This window comes from Megascapheus bottae, chromosome 11 (assembly GCF_031878675.1).
Source record: "Megascapheus bottae isolate mThoBot1 chromosome 11, mThoBot2.hap1, whole genome shotgun sequence".
In the NCBI taxonomy this organism is placed as follows: Eukaryota; Metazoa; Chordata; class Mammalia; order Rodentia; family Geomyidae; genus Megascapheus; species Megascapheus bottae.
In genome coordinates, this window is record NC_143519.1 from 63,626,828 (window position 1) to 63,652,341 (window position 25,514).

Consider the following 25,514-nt stretch of genomic DNA (forward strand, 5'->3'; position numbering starts at 1 on the left):
GTGAAGAGTGACTGTTATGAATTTTTTTTTTTGGTCAGTCATGGGGCTTGAATTCAGGGCCTGGACACTATCCCTGAATTTTTTTTTTTTATTTTGTACGTCATGGGGCTTGAACTCTGGGCCTGGGTGTTGTCCCTGAGCTCTTCAGCTTAAGGCTATCTCCCTACCCTTGAGCCAAGCCCCACTTCCCATTTTCTAGAGGTTAATTGGAGAGAAGAGTCTCAGGTCCTTTAGCACCCAGGCTAGCTTTGAACCTTGATCCTCAGATCTCAGCCTCCTGAGTAGCTAGGATTACAGGTTTGAGCCACCAATGAACTTTTCTATTCAAGGCTAGTGCCTCACCACTTTGAGCACAGCTCTACTTCCAGTTTTCCAATGGAGTAATTTGGAGACTCTCACGGACTTTCCTGTCCAGGTTGGTTTTCAACTATGATCCTCAGAGCTTGGCTTCCTGAGTAGTTAGGATTACAGGCTTGAGCCACCAGCACCTGGCTGTTACAAATCTTAAGAAGCAGAAATCAATGTCAAAGAATTATCTTTTTAAGGAAACTTCAGAAGACTCCTGCAACAGAATTGACTGGAATATATAAAGGTGCCTAGAGTAAAAGGCATATGCTTATACTAAAGGATTTTTTTTCTTTCTTTTTTTTTTTTTTTTTTTTTGGCACAGTCCCGGGGCTTGAACTCAGGGCCTCGGGGCCTGGGCACTGTCTTTGTGCTTCTTTTGCTCAAGGCTACCCACTTCTAGTTTTTGCTGGTTATGTGGTACTAAGGAATTGAACCCAGGGCTTCATGCATGCTAGGCAGGCACTCTACCACTAAGTCCCATTTGTAGCTCACACTAAAGACCCATTCCCCACCCACCTCAATTGTCCAAGTATTCTCAACCTACCAAACCAGCTCATTTGCTGGCTTCGCATCCTTCCAAAGCATACATTGCCCAAGTGACACCGCTGAATAATTCTCCACTTGGGTCTTGCCATACGATTCTGTCTGAAATTCTTTTTTGTTTGTTTGTTTGTCTCACAACTAGAGCTTGAACTCAGAGCTTTATGTTCCTTCGTGGCTTCTCTGCTCAAGGCTGGCACCCTACCACCTGAACCACATCTCCACCTCCAGCTTTCTGCTGGTTAGTGGGAGACACAAATTTCATGGGCTTTTATATGAGCAGTTGGCTTTGAACCTTGGTCTTTTAAAGATCTCAGCCTCTTGATTCGCTTGGATTACAGATGTGAGCCACAGACACGCTCTGCTTAATTCTTACCATGCAAGTCAGAGACAAGAACCTAAGAACTGAGTTGAGGAGCACGCCCATTTTTTGCTGCTTCTTGGGGAACCTCCTTACCCATTCTTGACTGTTGATGTTCCTGACTGGGCAGCTGTCAGGGTGGGGTAACTGGGCAGTGACTGATGACGGGGAAGAATGTCTGCTTGTTTGGTTCATTCTGTTTCCCCCTTACACAGTTTTCCTTTCTGCGCAGCAGCTCCCTGTGTCCTCCAAAAGGAATGAAGAAGGGAAAAAAACATACTTATCAAGCAAGAGAAAAAAAAAGAAGTTATTTACGCTGGGAGCTTCTGACGATGTTGAAGTGGTTTGCTTGGATTCTCAGCCAGCAATCCAGATTTACTCAGCACCGTTTCAAAGAGCAAGAGCTCTGGCTTGTGTAACCCAGGCTTCACTCCTTCCACCAGCCTGCGGGATTCCTCTCCATTCTCTTCCTACTCTTGGCCAGGCTGCCCCCCCTGTATGTGATCCAAGCTCTAAGCCTGACAGGGACACCAGCATTGCCCTGGAGTCAGCTTCCCCAACCCCTCTTGTAGGTTTTGGATTGGGCACTGCTGGCGGTACTTTTTCAGGTAATTTGTTTAATGCCAAGCAGTTTGGACAAAAGAAACCTTATGATGCCCTTAAGACAAACTACTTATTTGGCCAAGCACCTAAGCTGGCTCCTCCCAGAATTCCTCTTTCCTGCTCTGCTTTTTCCTTCACTCATGCCCAAAGTGGCTCTTTACAAGCCCGAAATCCTGCAGTCCTTGAGGCTGCCTACAGCAAAGACATCAAGAATCTGCATCCGCAATGGTACTCACTCTCTTTTTCTGACCAGACAGACTCTGGTTTTGATGCAGGTCAGGAGGGAACACCAGAAGTGTTCTCAGCACCAAGGATTTTACCCATGGCCCAGAAGGGGCCTGTAAGTGACTTTCAGAGCTGTGGGCCTTGGTCTGCCATCTTCAGACTGCAAACAGAGGTACTTACCTTATGTCACGATTGGTCATGTGTGGTGTGTGTGTGTGTGTGTGGTCTCTTTGGGCAACTACTTAAAGATAATAAGAAGAATTTTTAAAATAAAAAGGAATCATGAAGCTGGGAAGTCATGGCTTACCCTGTAATCTTCAAGGAGCTAAGAGCTGAGGATTGTGGTTCAAAGCCAGCTGGTGCAGCAAAGTCCATGTATTTTCTGTGTATTCTTATCTTCAGTTAACCACAGAAAACTGAAAGTGATACTGTGGCTCAATGTGGTAGAATGCTAACCTTGGGCAAAAGAGCTCAGAGACAGGCTCTGAGTTCAAGTTCCATGACAAAAAAGGGGGCGGGGCTGGAAGCATGGTCTAGTGGTAGAGTGCTTGCCTAGCATGCATGTGTTCAATTTCTCCATACCACATACATAGAAAAGGCCAGAAGTGGTATTGTAGCTCAAGTGGTAGAGCACTATCCTTGAGAAAGCCCAAAGAGGACCAGGAGGTTGGCCTAGTGGTACAAGTGCTTGCCTAGCATGCACAAAGACCTGGGTTCAATTCCTTGGTACCACATACATAGAAAAAGCCAGAAGTAGCGCTGTGATTCAAGTGGTAGAGTGCTAGCCTTGAGCAAAAGAAGCTCAGGGACCGTGCCCAGGCCCTGAGTTCAAGCCCCAGGACTGGAAGAAGAAGAAGAGGAAAAAGAGGAGAAAGAGGAAGAAGAAGCAGCAGCTCATAGTGTATATTGAAAATGCTATTCAGGAACCACACTCTAGGCTTTTTTAAATGGTGCCAGACACCTAATGTCCATAGTATTTATGAAATTCCAAAATAGTAATCCCTCTGTATTATACCTTAATAGTAACAAAATTATATTTTTAAAAATTCTAATTTTCACATTATTTATTGTTATGATAATAACAATTTCATAAATCTAGGCCTGGGCATAGAGTACCTGACCCCTCTAGTACAAAAAAATCAGAAACTTAATGAACTGAATTGTAATATATAACTAAACTTATTGTTTTGTTTTATGCAACTTTGGGGTTTTTATTTTTGCTAGTTCTAGGGCTTGAACTTGGGGCCTGGGCACTGTCTATGAGACACTTTTTTGCTCAGGATTAGCAGTCTCCCATATGAGCCACAGCACCAATTCCAGCTTTTTCTGTTTATGTGGTACTGAGGAAACAAAACCAGGACTTCGTGCGTGCTAGGCAAGCACTTTACTAACAAGCCACATTCCCAGCTCCTATGTGATGCAACTTATCATATTACTTCTGTAATTAAATTCCTATTTCATGACTTAAATTTGTTTTCTTCATAGGATGGTTACTGGAAACTCACACCAGAACTAGGGCTTATATTAAATCTTAATACAGATATTTTACACAGCTATCTTGAAGAAAAAGGAATTCGATCTCTGGGTAAGTCAGTGATTCATAGGTAATGGCCTTACTTTTAATAAATTGTTTAAAACCAGTATATTCATCTAAGAATTGTGGGAGTTATATATAGATAGAATTATATTGTGAACCTTTGAAGAAAATAGGAGACTTGTTGGTTGTCTTATTTATTAACTAGGGTAAAGTACACATTTACTAGCATATGTGGCACTACTACAGAAAAGAAACCCAAAATCTTAGCTGAACACACCAGAGATTACTTCCCTACCCATATCACAGACAATAATGGTTATCATAGAATTACACTGTGCATAGAGACTGTCACCTTCTACATGTGGCTTTTAAAACTTAACCTAATGGTAATCTTGAGCTGAAGAGCTCAGGGACAACACCCACACCCTGGGTAAGGGTGGTAACCTTGAGCTGAAGAGCTCAGGGACAGTGCCCAGATCAAGTTCAAGCCCCAAAACCTTAACCCAAGCAAATGGTGGTAGCTCACATCTGCAATCTTAGCTACTCAAGTGGCTGAGATCTGAGGACCTTAGTTCAAAACTAGCCCCCATATGAAAGTCCTTAAGATTCTTCAGTTAAACAAAGGGCCAGAAGTGGGCCAGACACCAATGGCATCAAACTTCTGGAATTTTGTTACTTACCTAGAGATAAGACAAGAATTTGCCTGCCTATGCTGGCTTTGAACCTCAATCCCAATTATAACCTCCTGAGTAGCTAGCATTACAAATGTGAGCCACTAGTGACTGGCTCTACTGTAAGTACTAGGTATCAGACACAGGGTGTCATGCATGCTGGGTAAACACTGTAACACTTAACACTCCAAACCCTGTTTTACTTTATTTTGAGACAGTGCCTCACTAAGTTGCCAAAGTTAGTTTTGAACTTTGATCCTCACATCTTAGCCTCTAGACTAAACTCGGCTTAGAGATGTGAACCACCAGCACCCAATTAGAGATTTTTGTTTGTTTGTTTTGGCCATTCCTGGCTTGAACTCAGGGCCAAAGCACTATCCTTGGGCCTTCTCAAGGCTAGTGCTCTACAATTGGAACCACAGTACCACTTCCAGCTTTTTTCTATGTATGTAGAACTAAGGAATTAAATCCGGGTATTCATGCATGCTAGGCAAGCACTCTACCACTCTACCACTGGCAAAAAAAGAAAAAAGAAATATACTCAGTATCCCTCTTACATAACAGTAAGCCCTCTGTATATCAACTTTAAAATAACAATTGTTTTTAAGCTACAAGCTATCATTTTTTATAGATACATAGAACAGCAGTGTCTATCTAACATTGCCTCTAAATATCAGAGTTTTCAGATTCCATATTAGGCAGATTGGCAATTGATATGTGATACAATAATTGGACTTCAGGCCAGGAATTTGGCCTAGTGGTTGAGTGCTTCCCTAGCATGTATGAATACCCAGGTTCAATTCCTCAGTACCACATACATAGAAAAAAGCTGGAAGTGGCACTGAGGCTCAAGTGGTAGAGCTCTGGCTTTGAGAGAGCCCAAAGACAGTGCTCAGGCCTTGAGTTCAAGCCTAGGACTGGCAAAAAAAAAAAAATTGAGTCCAGGGACTGGGAGTTTGGCCGAGTAGTTGAGTGTTTGCCTAGTATACACAAAGACCTCGGTTCAATTCCTTGGTACCACATACATAGAAAAAGCCAGAAGTTGTTCTGTGGCTCAAGTGGTAGAGCTCTGGCCTTGAGGAAAGCTGAAGGACAGTACTTAGGCCTGAACTCAAGCCCAGAACTGGCAAAAACAAAATAAAACAAAAAACTGAGCCCAACACTGGTGGCTCATGCCTATAATCCTCTCTACTCACGAGGCTGAGTATGGCAAAGGACATAGCTAGCAAGATAAATAGAAAGCCCACAGAGTAGGAAAAGATCTTCACTAACTGTACAACGGACAAAGGCCTCATATCTAAAATATATCAACAGCTCAAAAAAATTGAATCACTCCAAAATTAATCTTCAAAGAAACAACCATCTCATTAAAAGATGGGCCAAAGACTTAAAAAGAGTCTTCTCTGAAGAGAAAATAAGAATGGTCTATAGACATATGAAGAAATGCTAGACATCTCTGGCCATAAAAGAAATGCAAATCAACCCTTGTTATCTCATATTGGTATAGTACCTCACTTTGTTATCTAATATACTGAATTTATTTGTATTTGGATATTTGAAATTTGATAGGGAAGGGGGGAAAACCAAGACGGGTGGGGGGTGTGGGGGGGGAGGGAAATGGATACCAAGACATGTGAAAGGGTATCAATGTATGTGAATTAACGCACCTTCTATCTGGCAAATATCATGTAACCCTTTTACTAATTACAATAAAAAATTAAAAAAAAAAAGAAATGCAAATCAAAACAACTCTGAGATTCCACCTTACTCCAGATAAAATGGCCATGATCAAGAAATCTAATAACAACAGATGCTGGAGGGGATGTGGCCAGGAGGGATCACTACTATACTGTTGGTGGGAGTGCAAACTCGTTCAACCACTATGGAAAGCAGTGTGGCAATTCCTCAAAGAACTAAACATAGAATTCCCCTATTACCCAGCAATTCCACTACTTGGCATTTACCCAATCATCTAGAAACAAGAATATATTGTATATATGTTTATTTGTGTATTTGAAATAGGATAGGGAAAGGGGGAAAACAAGATGAGGGGAGGGGGAAGGAGAGGAGAGAAATGGGGACAAAAACTGAGAAAGGGTAGCAATATTTGTTAAGTGAATGCCCCTTCTATCTGGTGAATATAATGTATCCTTTCTGTTAAATACAATAAAAAATATATTTAAAAAATATTTCAAACAAAAAAAGAGGCTGAGATCTGAGGCTCACAGTTCAAAGTCAGCCCAGGGAGAAAAGTCCATGGGACACTCATCTCCAGTAATCACCAAAAAGTGGGAAGTGGAGCTGTGGCTCAAGTGGTAGAGTGCCAGCCTTGATAAAGAATAGTGCCCACAGGGCCAGGGGTTTGGCCTAGTGGTAGAGTACTTGCCTAGCATGCACGAAGACCCGGGTTTGATTCATTGGTACCACATACATAGAAAAAAGCCAGAAGTGGTGCTGAGGCTCAAGTGGTAGAGAAAGTCCAAGGACAGTGCTCAGGCCCTGAGCTGGACTTCCCGGGACTGGCAAAAAAAAAGAAAAGAAAAAGAAAGGGGCCGGGAGTTTGGCCTAGTGGTTAAAGTGCTTGCCTAGCATGCATGAAGACCCGGGTTCGATTCCTCGGTACCACATACATAGAAAAAAGCCGGAAGTGGTGCTGAGACTCAAGTGGTAGAGCTCTAGCCTTGAGAAAAGTCCAAGGACAGTGCTCAGGCCCTGAGCTCAAGGCCAGGACTGGCAAAAAAAAAAAAAGAAAGAATAGTGCCCAGGCCCTGAATTCAACCCCCAGAACTGGCAGAGCAAAAAGTAATTAGAATTCCTAGCACCACACACACAAAATAAATTGGAATGTTAGCTCAGTGGTAGAGTGCCTACCTAGCATACACAGTACCCAATGTCCATTACTTAGCATTGCAAAAATAAACTTAATTTGAGATGAATCATAGTTCTAAATATAAAACTGACTAGAACTGTGGCCTAATGGTTGATTGTTTGCCTAGTTCAATTCCTTGGTGCCACATACATAGAAAAAGTTGGAAGTGGTTCTGTGGCTCAAGTGGTAGAGTACTAGGCCCTGAGTTCAAGCCCCAGGACTGACAAAAAGGAAGGAAGGAAGGAAGGGAGGGAGGGAGGGAAGGAGGGAGGGAGGGAGGGAAAAAACTATAAAACTTCCAAGAGGACACATAGGAGAGAATTTTCAGAAATTTTGAAATTGGACACATTTCAACTTAAAATGCTTGCATTATTTTGGTATCTTGGCCATTACAAATAGTGCTGTAAATTAAATTAGGAGTGCAGATGTCTCTCTGGCTTGGTTATACACATGTATAAACTATTTTCCATAATGCTGTACCACCATTGTCCATCCCCAGCCAATAGTGTATAAGATTTCTGCTTCCTTCCCAGACTTGCATTTCTGTGATGATCATTGGTATAGAGCATCTTTTTCAGACATCTGATGACCCTTTTTATATTTCCTTGGAAAATGTATATTCAGATCATTTTTACATTGATTTGTTTTATATTTCTTTGCAAGTGCTCTATCATTGAGCCATATATCCCATCTTGTACCACTTGTCTTTATCTGGGTTTTTGCTGTTGTTGTTTTGGGTTTTTTTGTTTTAGTTTTAATTTTTTCTTTTGAATGTATTTACCTATTGATTAGTTTTATTTGTTTGTGTGGGATTTTTTATTATAGAATTTATTAACATTGATTTTTACATCATATTACAAATGATGTGTTTAACAAACAAGTATTCAAGAAGGAAATCTCTATATACAATCACTGGCACTTAGATGGGTTTTGGGTTTTTTTTTTTTTTGCCAGTCCTGGGGCTTGAACTCAGGGCCTGAACTCAGGGCCTGAGCACTGTGCTTGGGCTTTCTTGAAGCTAGAGCTCTACCACTGGAGCCACAGCACCATTCCCGGCTTTTTCTATGTATGTGGTAACTAGGAATCAAACCCTGGTCTTAGTGCATGATAGGCAAGCACTCTACCACTAGTTCAAACTCCCGGTCCCTGCTTAGTTTTTTGTTTTTTGTTTTGAGAAAGGGTCTTCCTGTGTCTTCCAGGCAGGTAGGTCTGCAACTCTGAATCCTCTTTCCCTAACCTTCCAATTGCTGGGATTACAAATTTACATCTCTATACCTTGCTTATTATTATTATTATTATTACTACTGTTATAAAGGTGATGTACAGAGGGGTTACCATTCTATAAGTCAGAAAATGAGTACATTTCTTTTTGGACAATGTCACACCTTCACTTGCTCTTTCCCAGTTTTGTTTTGTCAGTCTTGGGGCTTGACCTAAGGACAAGAATGCTGTCCCTGAGCTTCTTTGTTCAAGGCTAGCACTCTATCACTTTGAGCCACAGAGCTACTTCCAGAATTCTGGTGATTAATTGGAGATAAGGATCTTACAGACTTTCCTGCCCAGGCTGGCTTCCAATCACTATCCCCAGATCTTGTCCTCTTGAGTAGCTAGGATTACAGGCTTGGAACCACCAGCCCCTGCCTCTCCCAGTTTTTCCCTCCTGTCCCCATTCATAAGTTGTATAGTTCATTTTCAACATAGTGTTATACCTGGCTTTTGTATTTGTTGTGTGTGTGTGTGTGTGCACAAGAATGTGTGTGCGCGTGCGAGAATACTGGGGCATGGTTTGAGGAACTAGACACTGTTCCTTAGCTTTTTTGCTCAAGGCTGGTGACACTCTACTACTTAAGCCTCCTTAAGCCTCACCACCAGATTTTTGGTGATTAATGTGATTTTTTTTTTTTGCCAGTCCTGGGCTTGAGCTCAGGGCCTGAGCACTGTCCTTGGACTTTCTCAAGGCTAGAACTCTACCACTTGAGCCTTAGCACCATTCTGGCTTTTTCCTATGTATGTGATACTGAGGAATCGAACCCGGATCTTTGTGCATGCTGGGCAAGCACTCATCACTAGACTAAACTCCATACTTCAGCCCCCCTTTTTTTTTGGTGGGTCTTGGGGCTTGAACTCGGCCTGAATGTTGTCTCTGAGCTCTTCAGCTCAAGGCTATCTCCCTTTCCTTGAGCCAAGCCCTACTTCCCGTTTTCTAGAGGTTAATTGGAGATAGTCTCAGGTCCTTTTGTGCCCAGGCTGGCTTTGAACCTTGATCCTCAGATCCCAGCCTCCTGAGTAGCCAGGATTACAGGCATGAGCCACCATGCCAGGCTTTGTTGGTTAATTTGAAATAAGAGTCTTGCAGACTTCTGTTCAGCTGGCTTTTTAAACCTCCATCCTCAGATGTCAGCCTGTTGAGTAGCAGGGATTGTAGGCATGAGCCACCAGCATCTGACATTTGTATAATTATTTAAAAGGATATAATTTGAGATGTAGAGTCTCTAACAGAAATAAAAGAGGTTTTTATTTTTATTTTATTGATTTTATTTTATTTTAGGTATGAAAGGAAAAGAATGTCTTCTGTACCTTATTGCTACCTTGCTGGTACTACAGTTTATTCGAACCAAACTGGAAAAAAGGGGAATGGCCTTCAAATCGTTGATGAAACTGGATGAAGCTTTCATTTCCAGGTGACTTTAACTATAGTAATTAGCACCTAATATTTTCAGCTATTTCTTAATATAAGCCTTACATGAAGCTATACTGAAATGCCTGTGTGTGTGTACTACCTTGAAATACAAAGCCTTGGTAAGTAGGGTAAGATTTTTGCCTTGGGCTTCATGGGAACCATCTCAGAGTATTTGTACAGCTTACACTTGCTCTGGACTGCTATTTGGTATTCTTTGCTGGGGGGTGAGAGGGTGGGGAGGGATTTGATCCCAGGTACCTTTTGGAAGGTCAGACCTGTTCCCAACAGCTGGCAGGTCATAGGCACAAGAATGTTGGTGGAAACCTCCATATTCAAAGTATGAGCATTTGCCATTTGTCTTTCTAAGCTTGGCTTACCTTACGGAAACTTTTTTTTCAATTCATCTAGGACTATTCCCTGGGCTGTTGAGAAAATAAAGAAAACAAGTAAATGGATTAGAATAATAGAAGGACAATATCCATCCATCTGCCAACGGCTTGAACTGGGTAAAGACTGGGACTCAGCCACAAAGCAGCTCCTGGGAATTGAACCTTTAGCCACCACTTCTCCTCTAAGCAGAGTTCTGCGTTATAACCAAGGCTGAAGCCAGTGAAATTACATGTTAAACTTTTCTCTCACATGTCAAGTGTAATCAAATAGTATTAGTTATGCAATAGTTACATAACAAGTATGATTTTTATTCAGTGTGCCAATGATTTAAAATAGACACAATTGATTTCAAGCAATAATAAAATGAAAATAACAGTAGTGGAGTTTTTAATTTCTAGATTTGAAGGTGGTGAGAGATGTGTATGATGGTCCTAGGCGCTCCTTCTTTCTCCCTCCCAAGAGTCCAGTGCAAAGCTAGCCTGCTCAGCAGGCTGCTCGGAAGAAGCCAGATCCTTGGCTGGTAGTCATGGCAGGGACATTCGTCTGTTTCCATGGCCCTGAGTGTCCAAACTGTGTGCATGCCCCCTTGTGTGGCTCTGCCATCTGCTAATTTCTCAGTGTTCTGCTTGTTACTTAGAGAAGCAAGGTCCCAGGCAGTTCTTCCATAGATTATATGCTTGTCATATCCTGAAAGAAATTATCTCCAAACCCAAGATCATCTCATCTCATTTTTCTGCATTTTTTTTAATCTTCTAGAGGTTTTCTAGTTGGGCATTTTACCTTTAGGTCGACAATCAGTTCGAGTTACAATTTGGTTTTGGGTTTTTTGTTTATTTTTGTTTTGTGTTGTGTTGTATTTTGATGTCTACACAGTAGCCTAAATGCAGGGCCTGTGCACTGTCCCTTTAACTTTTTCATTCAAGGCTGATGCTTTACCATTCGAGCCACAGTGTCACTTCTGGCTTATTGAAGATAGAAGTTTCATGGACTTCCTTGCCTTGGCTGTGATCTGGGCCTCCTGAGTAGCTAGGATTACAAATGTAAGCCACGAGCACAACTTGTGCTAGGATTTACAACTTGTGAAAGGAAGAAGGCCATTCTCCACTTGTGGTTTGAATATGAAATGTTCCCTATAGGCTTATGTATTGTGTCTTGGCTGCTAGCTGGGCTTTTAGAAACTGAGCTGATCTGGAAGACTCTAATTCAGCAGTAGATTCATCCCATGATGGGAGTTAGGACCTGATTGGAGGCAGTAAGTCCATAGGTGTGGACTTATAGAGGATTGTACCCAATCCCTGTCCTTTTCTCTCTGTTACTTTCTACTTCCTGTCTACTACCATAAGTTGAGCTGATTTTGTTCCACCACAAGCACATGTACCCCTCCATGATGCTCTGCCTCACCATAGAGCCAGGCATAGACCCAAAATAAAACCTCCTTTTAAATGGTTCCCCTCAAATATTTGTCATAGCAACAGAAAGCAAGTTAACACAACCTTCTTCCATTCCAGACCATTCTTCTTCTCATTATATAAAACAATCAGTTGCTTTGAGATTCTAGTATTTTGGCTTTACAAAATCCTCTGTTCTCATTGTATTCACCAATTCCCAGAATGTCCTCTCATTGATGTGGGTCAAGATTCCTACACACACACACACACACACACACACACACACACACACACACACACACACACTTTGTCTTCATCTTCAGTGACTTCTCATCTTCTGATGGATAGCCTAGCATGTCATACAACTCAATGGGTCCACATCTTCGTGAGAATTAAATCAAAACAGAACAGCAATAAGAGTACACAAAATTTGTAGCAAACAAGGAAGGCAAGGCAAGGCAAGGCAAGGCCAGGCCAGGCCAGGCCACATGGGGTGGGGCCACAGGAAAGTTCCAGTCCCTGGCACTAGACTGACATCCCCCTTGTCTCCAGGGATTTGAGTGAGGGCTTCATCCTCCCCCACTATGAAGACAAGGTGCTAAGTCCTACCATCCACCATGTGGCCAAGAAGGCACTGCCCAGACCAGATCTCCCCAAGAATCAGGGCATTCTCTGTTAGCACTGTCTCAGAAAACCAAGCTGACACACAGTCATATAGAAGAAAGAATTTATCAACCAAAGCTCTCCAGGGATTTAGTAGCAGCTTGCTCTCAGGCGGGGAGGTAATTATATGGTATAGGGGACTGAAGGCAGGAAAAGGGTCTGAAAGCAGGAAATCTTTGTAGTCACTGTAGTTATTAGACAAGCCTTGGTAGGACATTCTACAGCTGACTTATGGCAAGACAAAATATCCTATATCTAACCTCACAGCCAGAGCAAAGCATTCTATAGCTGGCATAGCTATAGCCAGGGAAAACATCCTATATGGGGCATGTAGCCAGAACAGGACATCTTGCATCTGGACACTAGAAATAGCATGTGGCCAGGAATGGTCATCCAGACTATGGAAGAAGCCTGTTGCTGACAAAGTTGGGGCACCAAGATGACTGTAAGAAGTTAGACTCGGCCGCCTTACTTCACTAGGATTACAAGTGTAAACCACTGGTGCTGGTTCTACTTGAGACTGAAGAGATAAATTCAGGGGAAAAGACAATTTCTACATGTATGTGCCAAAAAGAAGAAACCAAGGAAAACTGTTTCAGAGGCTGTGGGCATGCCTCAGTGGGAGAGTACTTGCCCAAAACCCTGGGTTCAGTTCTCAGTGGTTCAAAAAGAAGGGGGTGGGGGAAGGATGGAGGGAAGAAAGGAGAAAAGGGATGGGAGGCTGCAGGGGCAGAGTTCTGCCTTGCTCCATACTGTAGATGCAAGTACAGTCTCACAGTAGTTAGAGCAAGGGATAGCCTGATAGACAGATGGTGGCCCAATCATAAAGGACACCAGCTGAGAACTGATTTGCTCATACTCATGTGTATCTGCCGAATCTTTGTCCTATCTGCCAGAATAACAGGAAAGGCTCTGGAAATATATGCCTGTGGCTCATGTGTGAGGTAAATATTTCTAATTGTTTTAAGCCACCTTACAGGAGTTGACTATTGAGCTACAGGACTGTGGGTGTCTGTAGAGCATCTTCTAGGATAATTCTCACTGCAGCCACTTTTGATGCAGATTATTTTTCACTGTGCTTCTAACGAAATGGCTATAAATCAGAGTTCCCTATCTAGGGTCTCAGAGTCAGCTTCCCAATTAAGTCCCAACCCTGTGTCCATGCCTGTTTCCAAAAATCTGTTAAGTTTCTATTTCCCCAATGCTGTGTTTTCCTGGTGTGATGTACAAATTCCTGCCCCAGTTCCTACGGTCCCATTACACGCCTTCTTGAAATCAGACTCTCCTCCCAATTCCTATAGCTCACATAACACCTTCACAACACTTTTTTCGGTAACTGACTACCCCCTGATTTCCCACAGTCTACGTAATGTGACCCATGTCACATTACTGTCCTTGGGCTTTCCCAAGGCTAGAGCTCTACCACTTTGAGCCACAGTGGCACTTCTGGCTTTTTCTGTGTATGTGGTACCAGGGAATTGAACCCAGGGCTTCATTCATATTAGGCAAGCACTCTACCACTAAGCCACGCTCCTGGCCCTAAAATTTTTTGTTTGTTTGTTTTTAAACCAGTCCTGGGTCTTGAACTCAGACCTGAGCACTGTCCTTGGGCTTTTTCTCAAGGCCAGTGCTCTACCACTTGGGCCACAGCACCAATTCTGGCTTTTTCTATTTGTCCAGTATTGAGGAATCGAATCCAGATCTTTGTGCATGCTAGGCAAGCACTCTACCACCAGGCCAAACTCTCAGCCCCTTAAAGGTTTGTTTAAATTCCACTCACACCTGGCCACTGCTGCTGCCTCCAATCCTGCTTGGAGCAAGTCTATCTTCCAATAAAGCATTTAGCCCATATGGGTCGCTTGCCTCTGACCTTTAAGCACCTTCAGTTTGACTAATTTGCTAATGCAGCTTACAGAGCTCAAGGAAGACCTTTACTGATAATATATATATTACTTGAACTCCAGAAAATGGAAATGAGTCTCGGTCCTTGTCGGTCTTCTCAGGCAAGGAGCATCTTCTGCAGGCCAAAGATCCTGGAACCACACAGTCTTGGTTAAGGCCAGCAGAAATGCTGTCCTTCATTCTGGGTCCTTTGTTTATATCAGTCCTCAGCTGCTCCTCTCCAGCCCAAACTCCTTCTTGCTTGATTCAGATTGGTTAGGGCCCAGAAAAGTCTCTTCAAATTGGTTGTGCCCAGGGGTGTCTTACTCTTATCTCCTATGCCAGGTGTCTGGACTCTTAGCCATTTGCCATTTACTCTGTCTTGTGTGCCTGGGTGCTGGATGTTTCCATTATTACTGCCATATGCCCAGTTCTAGTGGTTTTATCTCTTATGGCCATATGCTCTTAGATACAAGTTGGCATTGGCAATCTACCTCTTCTCAGAAAAAGCTGGAAGTGGTGTTGTGGCTCAAGTTTCAGAGTGCCAGCCTGGAGCAAAAAAAAAGTCCAAGGACAGTGTCCAGACTCTGAGTTCAAGCCCCAGGATTGGCAAACAAACAAACAAAAACCAAGCCAGCGAGGTGGCTCATGCCTATAATCCTAGCTACTTAGGAAGTTGAGATTTGAGGATGGTTCAATGCCAGCCCAGGCAATAAAGAACGTGGGAAGTGGGGCTGAGGTTCAAGGAGTAGGGCAGTAGCCTTGAGCTGAAGAGCTCAGGAACAGTGCCCAGGCCAAGTTCAAGCCCCATGACCCACCAAAAAAAAAAAAAAAAAAAAAGACAATATACTTCTTTAAGTATTTTTTATTTTTTTTTATTTATTTTTATTGTAATTAGTAAAAGGGTTACATGATATTTGCCAGATAGAAGGTGCATTAATTCACATACATTGATACCCTTTCACATATCTTGGTACCCATTTCCCTCCCCCCCACACACCCCTTCTTTAAGTATTTTAGCTATATTTCATCCCATTTTTTTCATTCTAATCATATTCATTATGTTAGTATTTTCACATCATTATCCCCATTCCACCTTTACATCTTCATGCTCATAACACCTGCCTTCAACAAGAACCCAACCAAATCACTTTCGTCAGAAATTGAATCCAGGCCCTGCCGTTGAGTGGTGTGAAACGCTGGCGGGAAACGTGGCTATAGAGGGGACCAAGGCTACTGGTGAAGGGACCCCGCTCTAGATTTCCCTTTAAAACATAGAGACCCCTTGAGATCTCTCTTCCATCCCCTATAGGCATTTCTGTCTTCATGACAAAGGAGTACTTGACTCGAGCTGGAGGCTGTAAATTCCCTGATAACAGAGCTTAGATTACTAGAACAGCATAACCAGGTGGAGTTATCAGAGTTCCTCCCCCACCCTACCCCCTTTGCCTACCAGGAAACTCCTTCCCCTTTCCTTTGTCATCAGAGTAGTGTGCCAGAAGCCCACCGAGATGATAGGTCAGCTCAAACAGCAAAGGTGTCAAGTGGTCGCCCCAGCTATCACTCAAGATGTTGAGATTCCATTGGCCACCTGTGTATGGCCAAGCCCAACCACATGGCTGGTGGCCTATAAAAGTAGCCTGTAAGTTTAGGCGGGGTCACTCTCTCACTCACATCTTAGAGATTTCCCTGACTGTCTTGATGCTAGGCACAGAATAAAATTCTGTTTAACTTCCACTTTTGTGTCAGACTCGTTCCTTTGATTACGGACCCTAAAATTGGGGGACTGGACCCTAACACCGGAATAAATCAATCAGACATTTTTAAAAGGCACATTTATCAGTACTAAACCACTATTGTGCCCAGAAACTTGAAGCCCCCCCCCCATAGCCAGAGACCAAAGATCAATGCAAATTGCAATGAGTCGTTTATTGACGAACTCGAGCATGGGTCTCTGCGCACTGATAGTCGAGTGCAGATCAGAGGCCCCTAGCACAAGATTACAGTCCCTTTTATACATTTTTTGGTAGGGGGAAGGCCCCAGCAAGTAATAGCAACAAATCAATACGCCACACGGGAAATTTATACCATAATTCCATTAAATGACTGGTGCAATACAAAGCAGGAAAGGGGTCGTGGCTAATCATTGGTCAGTCTAGCTGGCTGTCATTTTAGGAGGATGGTTTTATGCTAGATATGAGTCTAAGGGGATTTCCTGGTAACGGACTTGTGATTGGTTGACATCTGCCCTAGTTTGCTGGCCCTTACAAGTCCGACCTTGCAGGTACCAGATGGCTACTATCTCTAGCTCCCGGCTTGGAATGTGTATACTCCTTACTACAGTGTAGCTCAGTCTGGGAACCAAGGACAAATGGGTGGGTGTAGATTAGCCACAAGGACAGCACTTGCATTTCTCAGGATTTTAGCAAGCAGATATACAGAAGCAGAAAGGCAAGTTAAGGATATACAAGTATAACCATCCAAATGAATACAAGCATAAAAATACAAATGGCTAAGATAGGTTTATAGAAAATAGATATTTTCTATGCTCCTCAAGCTCTTCAGCTCAAGGCCACCGCCCTACCCCCACAAGTGGAAACATGGCCCAAGTGGTAGAGTGCTAGCCTTCTGAGAAAAGGCTCAAGGACAGCATCTAGTGCGTGAGTTCAAACCTCAGGACTGGTACCAAAAACAAAACAAAACAAAAACAAACAGCAAAAGAAAAAGAAAAACCTCTTATTACTGCTTTTTGTTTTGTTTTGAGACAGTCTCACATGTAGCCTAAACTGACCTTGAACTTGTGATTCTACTGCCTCAGTCTCTCTAGTTCTAGGATTTTAAGTGTATACCATTATGGCTAATCTCTCCCTTTCCTCTTTCTATCCCCCTCCCCCCCAGTTGTGGGGCTTGAGCTCAGGGCTTGGACACTGTCCTTTGGCTTTTCTCAAGGCTAGCGTTCTACCACTTGAGCCACAGTGCCACTTCCAACTTTTTCTGTGTATGTGGTACCAAGGAATTGAACCAGGGCTTTGTGCATGCTAGGCAAACACTCTACCACTAGGGCCAAACTCCCAGCCCTCTTTCAACTCTTATAACTGTTACTAAAAGGAAACTCCCAAGCTATTCAAGGGAAGATCGGTTTATTGAGGGAGGGAGCAAACTTCCAACCACTCTAAGACGAAGTCAAACCTAGGAAAAGAGATTACATGCAGGGAGGGGTTGTGTGGCCTTAGCAGAAGCAGAGGTGACCTCAGAGGCTAGGGAAATACCTCAGAGTCTAGAGGAACTCCGGCTTCCCCCAGGCATGCCAGTTGCCTAGGTTACAGGTGCTCAAGCTCCTAGGGTGCAACGGGAGAACAAGAGAAGGGACCATTTCTCCCTGGAGGACCTACCAGTACTAAGGAATTAGACAAACGGAAGATGAAACATTCAAGGCCAACCCAGGTACAGGGCCTGAAATCCTAGCTACTCAGGAAGCTGAGATCTGAGGATCGTGGTTCAAAGCCAACCAAAGCAGGAAAAGTCCTTGAGACTCTTTATCTTCATTTAACCACAAAAGCCAGAAATGGAGGTGTGTCTCAAGTGGTAGAGAGCTAGTCTACTACTAAACGACAGCACCTAGACCCTCAGTTCATGAACCAACAAGATAGAAAAAGTTAAACAGCGGGCTGGGAGTTTGGCTTAGTAGTAGAGTGCTTGTTTAATAAATTGCTAAGTACTGATAAGATTGAAGCAGGAGAGATTAGGGAAAATGGGATATGGAACTCAAAAGCCAGGAATGAAGAAAGACACTCATGAATAACTTGATAATAAACACAATGTGTGCTCTCTTTGGTCTAAACTGCAGCATATATTAGAAAAGTATCCCCTCTGCGCTTGCCCAAATGATTATTGTGCTGTGAGAAGGCGGGTATTTCTTATAAGTACTTTCTCTGTGTGCGCTAGTATTGGGTTTGAACTCAACATAAGGCCTGGGGTCTGTTCCTTAGCTTTTCTGCTCAAAGGTGACTACCACTTGAGCCACACACAGCTCTTCTGGCTTTCACGGAAAAATGCACGCGACTCTTACCTCCTAGAAGCTACTCAGAAAGCAGAGTGGTGTGGTGGCTCACGTGGCAGAGCACTAGCCTTGAGCAAAAGACGCTCAGGGCTAGGCCCAAAACAAACCCAAACCCCCCAGAATTTGGGAGACTTGTTTTTGTTTTCTTGTAGAACTGAAGTTTAAACGCATGACTTGCAGAGGCCGCCCACAGCCAAATTTCCTTATCTTCTAAACAATACTAAAATAACCAAACAGGTCCAGCAAATCCGAGCCATACATTTGTATATGTATATAAATGATTTCCAGGGCATTGTTCTGCAGCTGGGCTGAGCCGGAGGCACCCCACCGAAACCTGGATCTTAGGAAGTCCCGGGGTCACTCCTGCAGGAAGTAAGCAACAGGGGGAGCGGGGGAGAGCGGCCGGGAGCGGCAGGGCGACACCGCCCAGCCCCCCAGACCGCAGCAGAGGCAGGCCAGGCGGCGGCCCCGCCCCCCGTCCACGGAGGCAGGCCAGGATGCAGCCCCGCCCACCCACCACCCACTCCGCCCCGCCCCCGGAGTCAGCGGAGCCCAGGCCAAGCTGCAGCCCCGCCCACCCACCCACTCCGCCCCGCCCCCGGAGTCAGCGGAGCCCAGGCCAAGCTGCAGCCCCGCCCGCCCACCCACTCGGCCCCGCCCCCGGTGGCGTTCTTCCGCCCTGGGCGCCCGTGGGCCGGCCCACCCGCTTCCCGTAGGTTCTGCGTGGCCTGGCGCACTCGCCTTCACGTGATTGGCCAGTGCAGGTGTTACTCCAGAACCCCGAGTCCACCATTGGCTAATTTTCCTCAAGGCCGTGTCACTCCGCTGTAGCGGGTTTGAGGTGTTCGCGAAGCACGAGGCGGCGCCGAGGTTGTTTTTCTCGGCGGTTTGGGAACTTACCGCGATGGCGTCAGTGACGCCGGCTGTGGAGGGAACGAGTTTGGCCGCAGCACCTGTGTCAGGGCCGGACAGCTCTGGTGAGTGGCGAGAAGTCCAAGGAGGAGATGGCGAGAAGGACTCAGCCACGAAAGGAACAGAGGCCGTTGGGGAAAGCGAGGAGGACGGAGAGGATGTGTTCGAGGTGGAGAAGATTCTAGACATGAAGACCGAGGCGGTGCGTGGAGGGGCATGCGTGGCCGTGCGGGGAGGAAAGGGCTTTGGTGCGAGCGGCGAATGGAGGGTCCCGGCGAGGGTGGGTCGGGAGGGCCGCGGAGTCCCGAGTGCGGGCCGGGCCGGGCGGGGCGCCCGGGGACGCGGCGCAGCGCCTGCCGGCCGGGCCCGCCGCGGCCGGGGAAACTCGAGGAACAGAAGACACAGAATGCCACCCCGGTGCCGCGCCTGCGAAGATGCTCCCGCCTTGAGAAAGCCCGGGCGCTGCTGCCTTCGCGTTCTCATCCGGAGCTGGCACCTCGCCGTTGTTTTATAAAACCAGAATTACACGACTTAAAGATCGTTTCATTCGGCCCCAGAGTAAAATCCCAGTCCCACCAAGACAGCTGATGTTTTTTATTGTTTGTTTTCGGCCAGTCCTGGGGCTTGAACGCAGGGCCTGAGCACTGTCCTTGGGCTTTCTCAAGGCTAGTGGTCTGCCACTTGAGCTCATAGAACCACTTCCAGCTTTTTTTATGTATGTGATACCCTGGAATCGAACCTAGGTCTTCGTCTGTGCTAGGCATCCTGTCACCTGGGCATCCCAGTCCTAGACAGCTAATGTTAAGAGCCCTTAAAATTAACCTAAAGGTTTGGGCTAGGCGCTGATAGCTAAGACCTGAAATTCTAGCTACTCAGGGGACTGAGATGAGGATCAGGGTTCTAATCCAGCCCAAGGGGTATAGTCCATGAGAGGTCCTTCCAATTAACCACCAACAAGCCAAGTGAGCTTGAGGCTATGAGTTTGAGCTACAGTACCAATACACCAAAAAAAAAGCCTTTAGGCTTGGCTCAAGTAACCTAGCAAGTGTAGAGCCTTGAGGTCAAACCCCTGTGTTGCCCCCTTTCCAGTCCACTTTACCCAAAGGTAAAGCCACCTTTACCTTTCTTAATGTGTACACAACATGATTGTAACCATATGGTAAACTTGAAAGCCCACTCCATGCCTGAACTCCCCATTCTGTTTTTCCTAGCCTTTGATTTTTGTTAGCCCCCACTGGCCTCCTACACTCTTCCTGCCTCAGCTAACCTTAAAGCTGGGTACTACCACACTGAGATTAAAGGTATTATCTTTAGAATTAAAATAAGTCTTGTGTTTTATTTAGTCTAAAGTGAGTGAAACTAAAGGTGTAAATTAGTGAAGGAGGCAAACTTCAGTAACAAACTTGTGCTAAAAATGCTAGTTTTTAAACACTGGACGTCCTGATGCCTCTGCCTGTAATCCCTGCTTTTGGGAGGCTGAAGGATTATTGAAGTGGCAGGTCCTTTCCCCCTCCCCCTTTCCCCCTTTCCTCCCTTCTCTCTGCTCCCCCCCCCCTCTTCCTTCCATCCTTCCTTCCACCAGTCCTGGGGCTAGAACTCCAGGCCTGAGCACTGACCTTGGGTGTCTTAAGTCTCAGAGCTCTACCACTTTAGCCACAGCACCACTTCTGGCTTTTTCTGTTTTATGTGATACCAAGGAATTGAACCCAATGCTTTGTGCATGCTAGGCAAGCACTCTACCACTAGTCCCCTGGCCCCCTCCTTGAACTTTTTTTGTTCAAGGCTAGCACTCTACTGCTTGAAACAGAGCTCCACTTCTGGCTTTTTTGCAGATTGACTGGAGATAAGAGTCTCAGACATAACTGCCCAGGCTGGCTTTGAGCCACAATTTTGAGATCTCAACTTCTTGTCTAGCTAGTCACCACCAGCATCCAGCCTGAGTTGTAATTCTTCTACTTTGGTTTCCCTTGTGTTGCTGTGTATGACAGGTATATGCTATTGTGCCAGTTATTGGAGTCTTGAGAACTTGTCCTGCTGGCTCAAACTTTGATATTCGCTTTCCAACGCTTGAGCCATCACAACCAGCTACAATTAATTTACTTTCATTTGATAATACAGCTTTCGAGTTCTTTTTTAGTGGTACTAAGATTTGAACTTAGGGCCAAGCACTCCAACATTTAAACCACAATATCAACCCTTCCTTATTTTTTTGTGTCCAGAAGTGGGCTTGAACCTAGGGCATGGGCCTTGTCCCTGAGCTCTTTTGCTCAAGGCTAGCATTCTACCACTTGGAGCTACAGTGCCAGTTTTGGGTTTGGGTGGTTAGAGACTCAGAGTCTCACAGCCTTTGTTGTTGCCTGTGCTGGCTTTGAACCGTAATTCTCAGGTCCCAGGCCTTAGGTAGCATAAGCCACCTTCACCCAGTTTATTTTTTAAATGTTTACATGTATCATTTTTCTAGCCCATTTGATACTACCCCTGGCGCTGGGTGTTGTCCCTGAACTCTTCAGCTCAAGGCTACCCCCTTACCCTTGAGCCGAGCCCCACTTCCCGTTTTCTAGAGGTTAATTGGAGATAAGAGTCTCAGGTCCTTTTGTGCCTGGGCTGGCTTTGAACCTTGATTCTCAGATCTCAGCCTCCTGAGTAGCTAGGATTACAGGCCTGGGCCACCATGCCTGGCTCAATGGATCATTTTCTTTTCTTTTTTCTTTTTTTTTTTTTTTTTTTTGCCAGTCCTGGGCTTCAACTCAGGGCTTGAGCACTGTCCTTGTACTTTCTCAAGGCTAGAGCTCTACCACTTGAGCCTCAGCACCACTTCCAGCTTTTTTCTATGTATGTGGTATCGAGGAATCGAACCCGGGTCTTCGAGCATGCAAGGCAAGCACTCTACCACTAGGCCAAACTCCCGGCTCAATGGATCATTTTCTATAATATACTTAAGCTCCTCAGAGATGTTCCCCAGGATAACTTCTCTTCAAAAGTAATCAGCCAGTCATCTTTTATTCAGATATTTTGCATAGGTATTGACATAAGTCCTGAAAGCTTTTCTTTCAAGCCTCGCACACATTTTTTTTTATTTTTTATTTTTTTTGCCAATCCTGAGCTTGAGCTCAGGGCCTGAGCACTGTCCTTGGACTTTCTGAAGGCTAGAGCTCTACCACTTGAGCCTCAGCACCACTTCCGGCTATTTTCTATGTATTTGGTACTGAGGAATTGAACCCGGGTCTTCGTGCATGTTAGGCAAGCACTCTACCACTAGGCCAAACTCCCGGCCCTTAAATTTTTTTTTTTTGACCAGTCTTGGACCTTGAACTCAGGGTCTGGGCCCTGTCCTTGAGCTTTCTCAAGGTTAGAGCTTTACCACTTGAACCACACCACCACTTAGGGCTTTCTCTATGTATGTGGTACTGAGGAATTGAACCTGAGTCCTTGTGCTTGCTAGGCAAGTACTCTTACCACTAGGCCAAATTCCCAGCCCCTTGTTTTTCATTTTTAATCTTATACTTTACCTTATGTAATAAAACTCAAAGATAATAATTTGATCTGTATCTTTCACCTTACATTAACACTCATACTTCATATTTAAGGTATTAGGAAGTAATCCTATTACTTAAAGAGTTCATGTAAACTGGGCACTGGTGGCTCATGCTTGTAATTGGAACTACTCAGGAGGCTGATATCTGAGCATTATAGTTTGTTAGCCTGGGCGGGAAAACCAGAAGTGGTGCTGTGGCTCAAAGTGTTAGAGCCCCACCCTTGAGTAAAAAAAGCTCGGGCACAGTGCCCAGGCCCTGAATTCAAGCCCCACAGCTGACAATAGATAGATGTACTTACAATATCTTAAAACCTCCAGTATATATTAATGTAATAGTTGGAAGAAACTCAACTCAATTGCCATATTTGAATGATATTTTGTCAGTTCTGGTCCCTGTCCTTGGGATTTCCTCAATCCTAGTGCTCTGTCACTTGTATGTGGTACTGAGGAATCAAACCCAAGTCTTCAGGCATGCTAGGCAACCACTAGACCAAATTCCCAGCTCCTTGTTTTTATTTTTTAATCTTATCCTTTTTCTTATGTAATAAAAGTCACCCAAAGATAATAATTTGATCCATCCCTGTTCTTTTTTTTTATTGCTTTTCCATCATTCCACATTGCTTCATATAATTTATATTAAAAAAGCTTTCACCTCTTTGTTTTGAAAAAAATTAATTCAGTGGTACTGATTTTCCTTAAGCCATTTGTGTTCAGGAGAGGAATATACATACCTAAAAATGTGATTTTCCATTTAGAAGCAATTTTCAAGTTTTTTTCTCAGCAGTTGTATGTTTTTGGCAATATAGTCAGCAGTATGCTTGATTTTAATTGCATCACAGGGTAAGATCCTTTATAAAGTACGGTGGAAAGGATATGCATCAGATGATGACACCTGGGAACCTGAGATTCACCTGGAGGACTGTAAAGAAGTTCTTCTTGAATTTAAGAAGGAACTTTCAGATAACAAAGCTAAAGCATTGAAGAAGGATCTTCAGGTATTGTGTTTACTGCATCTTTATTTTTTTCTTTTTTAAATGATTGTTTATTAGTGTATTTAGTTGTATAAAAGTAGTAAGGCTTGGGGGCTGGGAGTTTGGCCTAGTGGTAGAGTGCTTGCCTAGCATGCATGAAGACCCGGGTTCAATTCCTCAGTATACCATATATATAGCAAAAAGCCAGAAGTGGTGCTGAGGCTCAAGTGGTAAAGTGCTAACCTTGAGAAAGTCCAAGGACAGTGCTCAAGCCCTAAGCCCAAGCCCAGGACTGGCAAAAAAAAAAAAAAAAGTAGTAAGGCCTTAAAAAAATTTTTTTTAATATCTTTAAGTAGTTAGACTTAGTGGTTTCAAGTCAGCATATCAATTTATGTCTACAGTGCCTGTAATTGAGTATGAACACAGGGCCTGGGTACTGTCCCTTATCCTTTCTCTCAAGGCTAGCATTCTACCACTACCACTAAGCCACACTTCTCTCTGGCTTCTTTTGCTGGTTAATTAGAGATGAGATTCTTACGGACTTTTCTACCCAGGTTGACTTCAAACCGTGATCCTCAGATCGCAGCCTTCTGAGTAGCTGCTGTTGCTGGCATTAGCCGCTGGTGACCAACTTCAGTTCATCGTTATCATTGTTAGCTCATCCATCACTCTCCCCCCAAAGTAGTAGTTTCATTGTGACATTGTCATACATGGCACATAATATGTCTTAAACTCACCCCTTCTATCACTCTTCTTTATTCCCTTTCCCCATATTCTTTTTTTTTTTTTTTTTTTGCCAATCCTGGAGACTGAACTCAGGGCCTGAGCACTATCTTTAGGCTTTTTCTCACGGTAAGTTGAGCCCACACCATTGCTTCCAGCTTTTCTATATATGTAGTACCAAGGAATCGAACCTGAGTCTCTGTGCATGCTAGGCAAGCACTCTGGTAGGCCAAACTCCCTGCCCCAACCATATTCATTCTTACTCACCATCTGTCTGACTACCTACCTCTTGTTGGTATCCCACACAACAGTTCTTTGTGGGATTTTGTTTGTTTGTTTTTGTTGTTCCAGTTCTGGGACTTGAACTCAGGGCCTAGGTGCTGCCCCTGAGCTTTTTTTTTTTTTTGCTTGCCAGTCCTGGGGCTTGAACTCAGGGCTTGGGCACTGTCCTTGGGCTAGAGCACTACCACTTGAGCCACACCACCGCTTCTGGCTTTTTCTATGTATGTGTTACCGAGAAATTGAACCCAGGTCTTTGTGCATGCTAGGCAAGCACTACCACTAGGCCAAACTACCGGCCTAGTTTTTTTTTAAGTTCATTGGAGAATTCATGGGAGTCTCAGACTTTTGAATTTCAATCTTCAGATCTCAACCTCCTGCGTGGCTAGGATTACAGGTGTGGGCCATCAGTATGCATAATCTTTCAACAGAATCTTTTTACTTCTCTTTCACTTTTTTCTTTTTGCCTAGTACTTACTAAGTTGGCACTCTACTGCTTGAGCCACATTTCTTTTTTCTTTTTTTGCCAGTCCTGGGGTGTGAACTCAAGGCCTAAGTGCTGTCCTTGGGCTTTCTCAAGGCTAAAGCTCTACCACTTCAGCCACAGCACCACTTCCAGCTTTTTTCTATGTATGTGGTACCAAGGAATCAAACCCGGGTCTTTGTGCATGCTAGGCAAGCACTCTACCACTAGGCCAAACTCCTGGCCCCCTGAGCCACATTTCTAAAATAAAATTTATAGTAGCACTTAAGGAAAGTTTTACTTTGTACTGTTTTGTTTTGCCAGTCCTAGGGCTTGAACTCAGAATGTGGGCATTCTCAAGGCTGGCACATACCACTTAAGCCACAGCTCCACTTCCAGCTTTTTTTTATTTATA

General features: G+C 44.2%; 2 protein-coding genes across 3 annotated transcripts in view; both read left to right on the forward strand.

Moving 5' to 3' along the window:
- The window catches only part of Parp4 (poly(ADP-ribose) polymerase family member 4), a 102,249-nt gene extending 91,657 nt beyond the window's left edge, over positions 1–10,592 (forward strand). The window contains exons 32-35 of the mRNA XM_090342432.1: positions 1,482–2,249; positions 3,563–3,662; positions 9,703–9,835; positions 10,243–10,592. Coding sequence (XP_090198558.1) covers positions 1,482–2,249; positions 3,563–3,662; positions 9,703–9,835; positions 10,243–10,438 — 1,197 coding nt within the window. The 3' untranslated portion in view covers positions 10,439–10,592. The remainder of the gene's footprint in view (positions 1–1,481; positions 2,250–3,562; positions 3,663–9,702; positions 9,836–10,242) is intronic.
- Positions 10,593–19,023: 8,431 nt separating this feature from the next.
- Positions 19,024–25,514, forward strand: part of Mphosph8 (M-phase phosphoprotein 8) — a 39,930-nt gene continuing 33,439 nt past the window's right edge. Inside the window, exons 1-2 of one of the 2 annotated variants that reach the window (XM_090342434.1) lie at positions 19,024–19,330; positions 23,503–23,658. In XM_090342434.1, coding sequence (XP_090198560.1) covers positions 19,121–19,330; positions 23,503–23,658 — 366 coding nt within the window. In that variant the 5' untranslated portion in view covers positions 19,024–19,120. The remainder of the gene's footprint in view (positions 19,331–23,502; positions 23,659–25,514) is intronic. The other variant, XM_090342433.1, reaches the window with a different exon arrangement.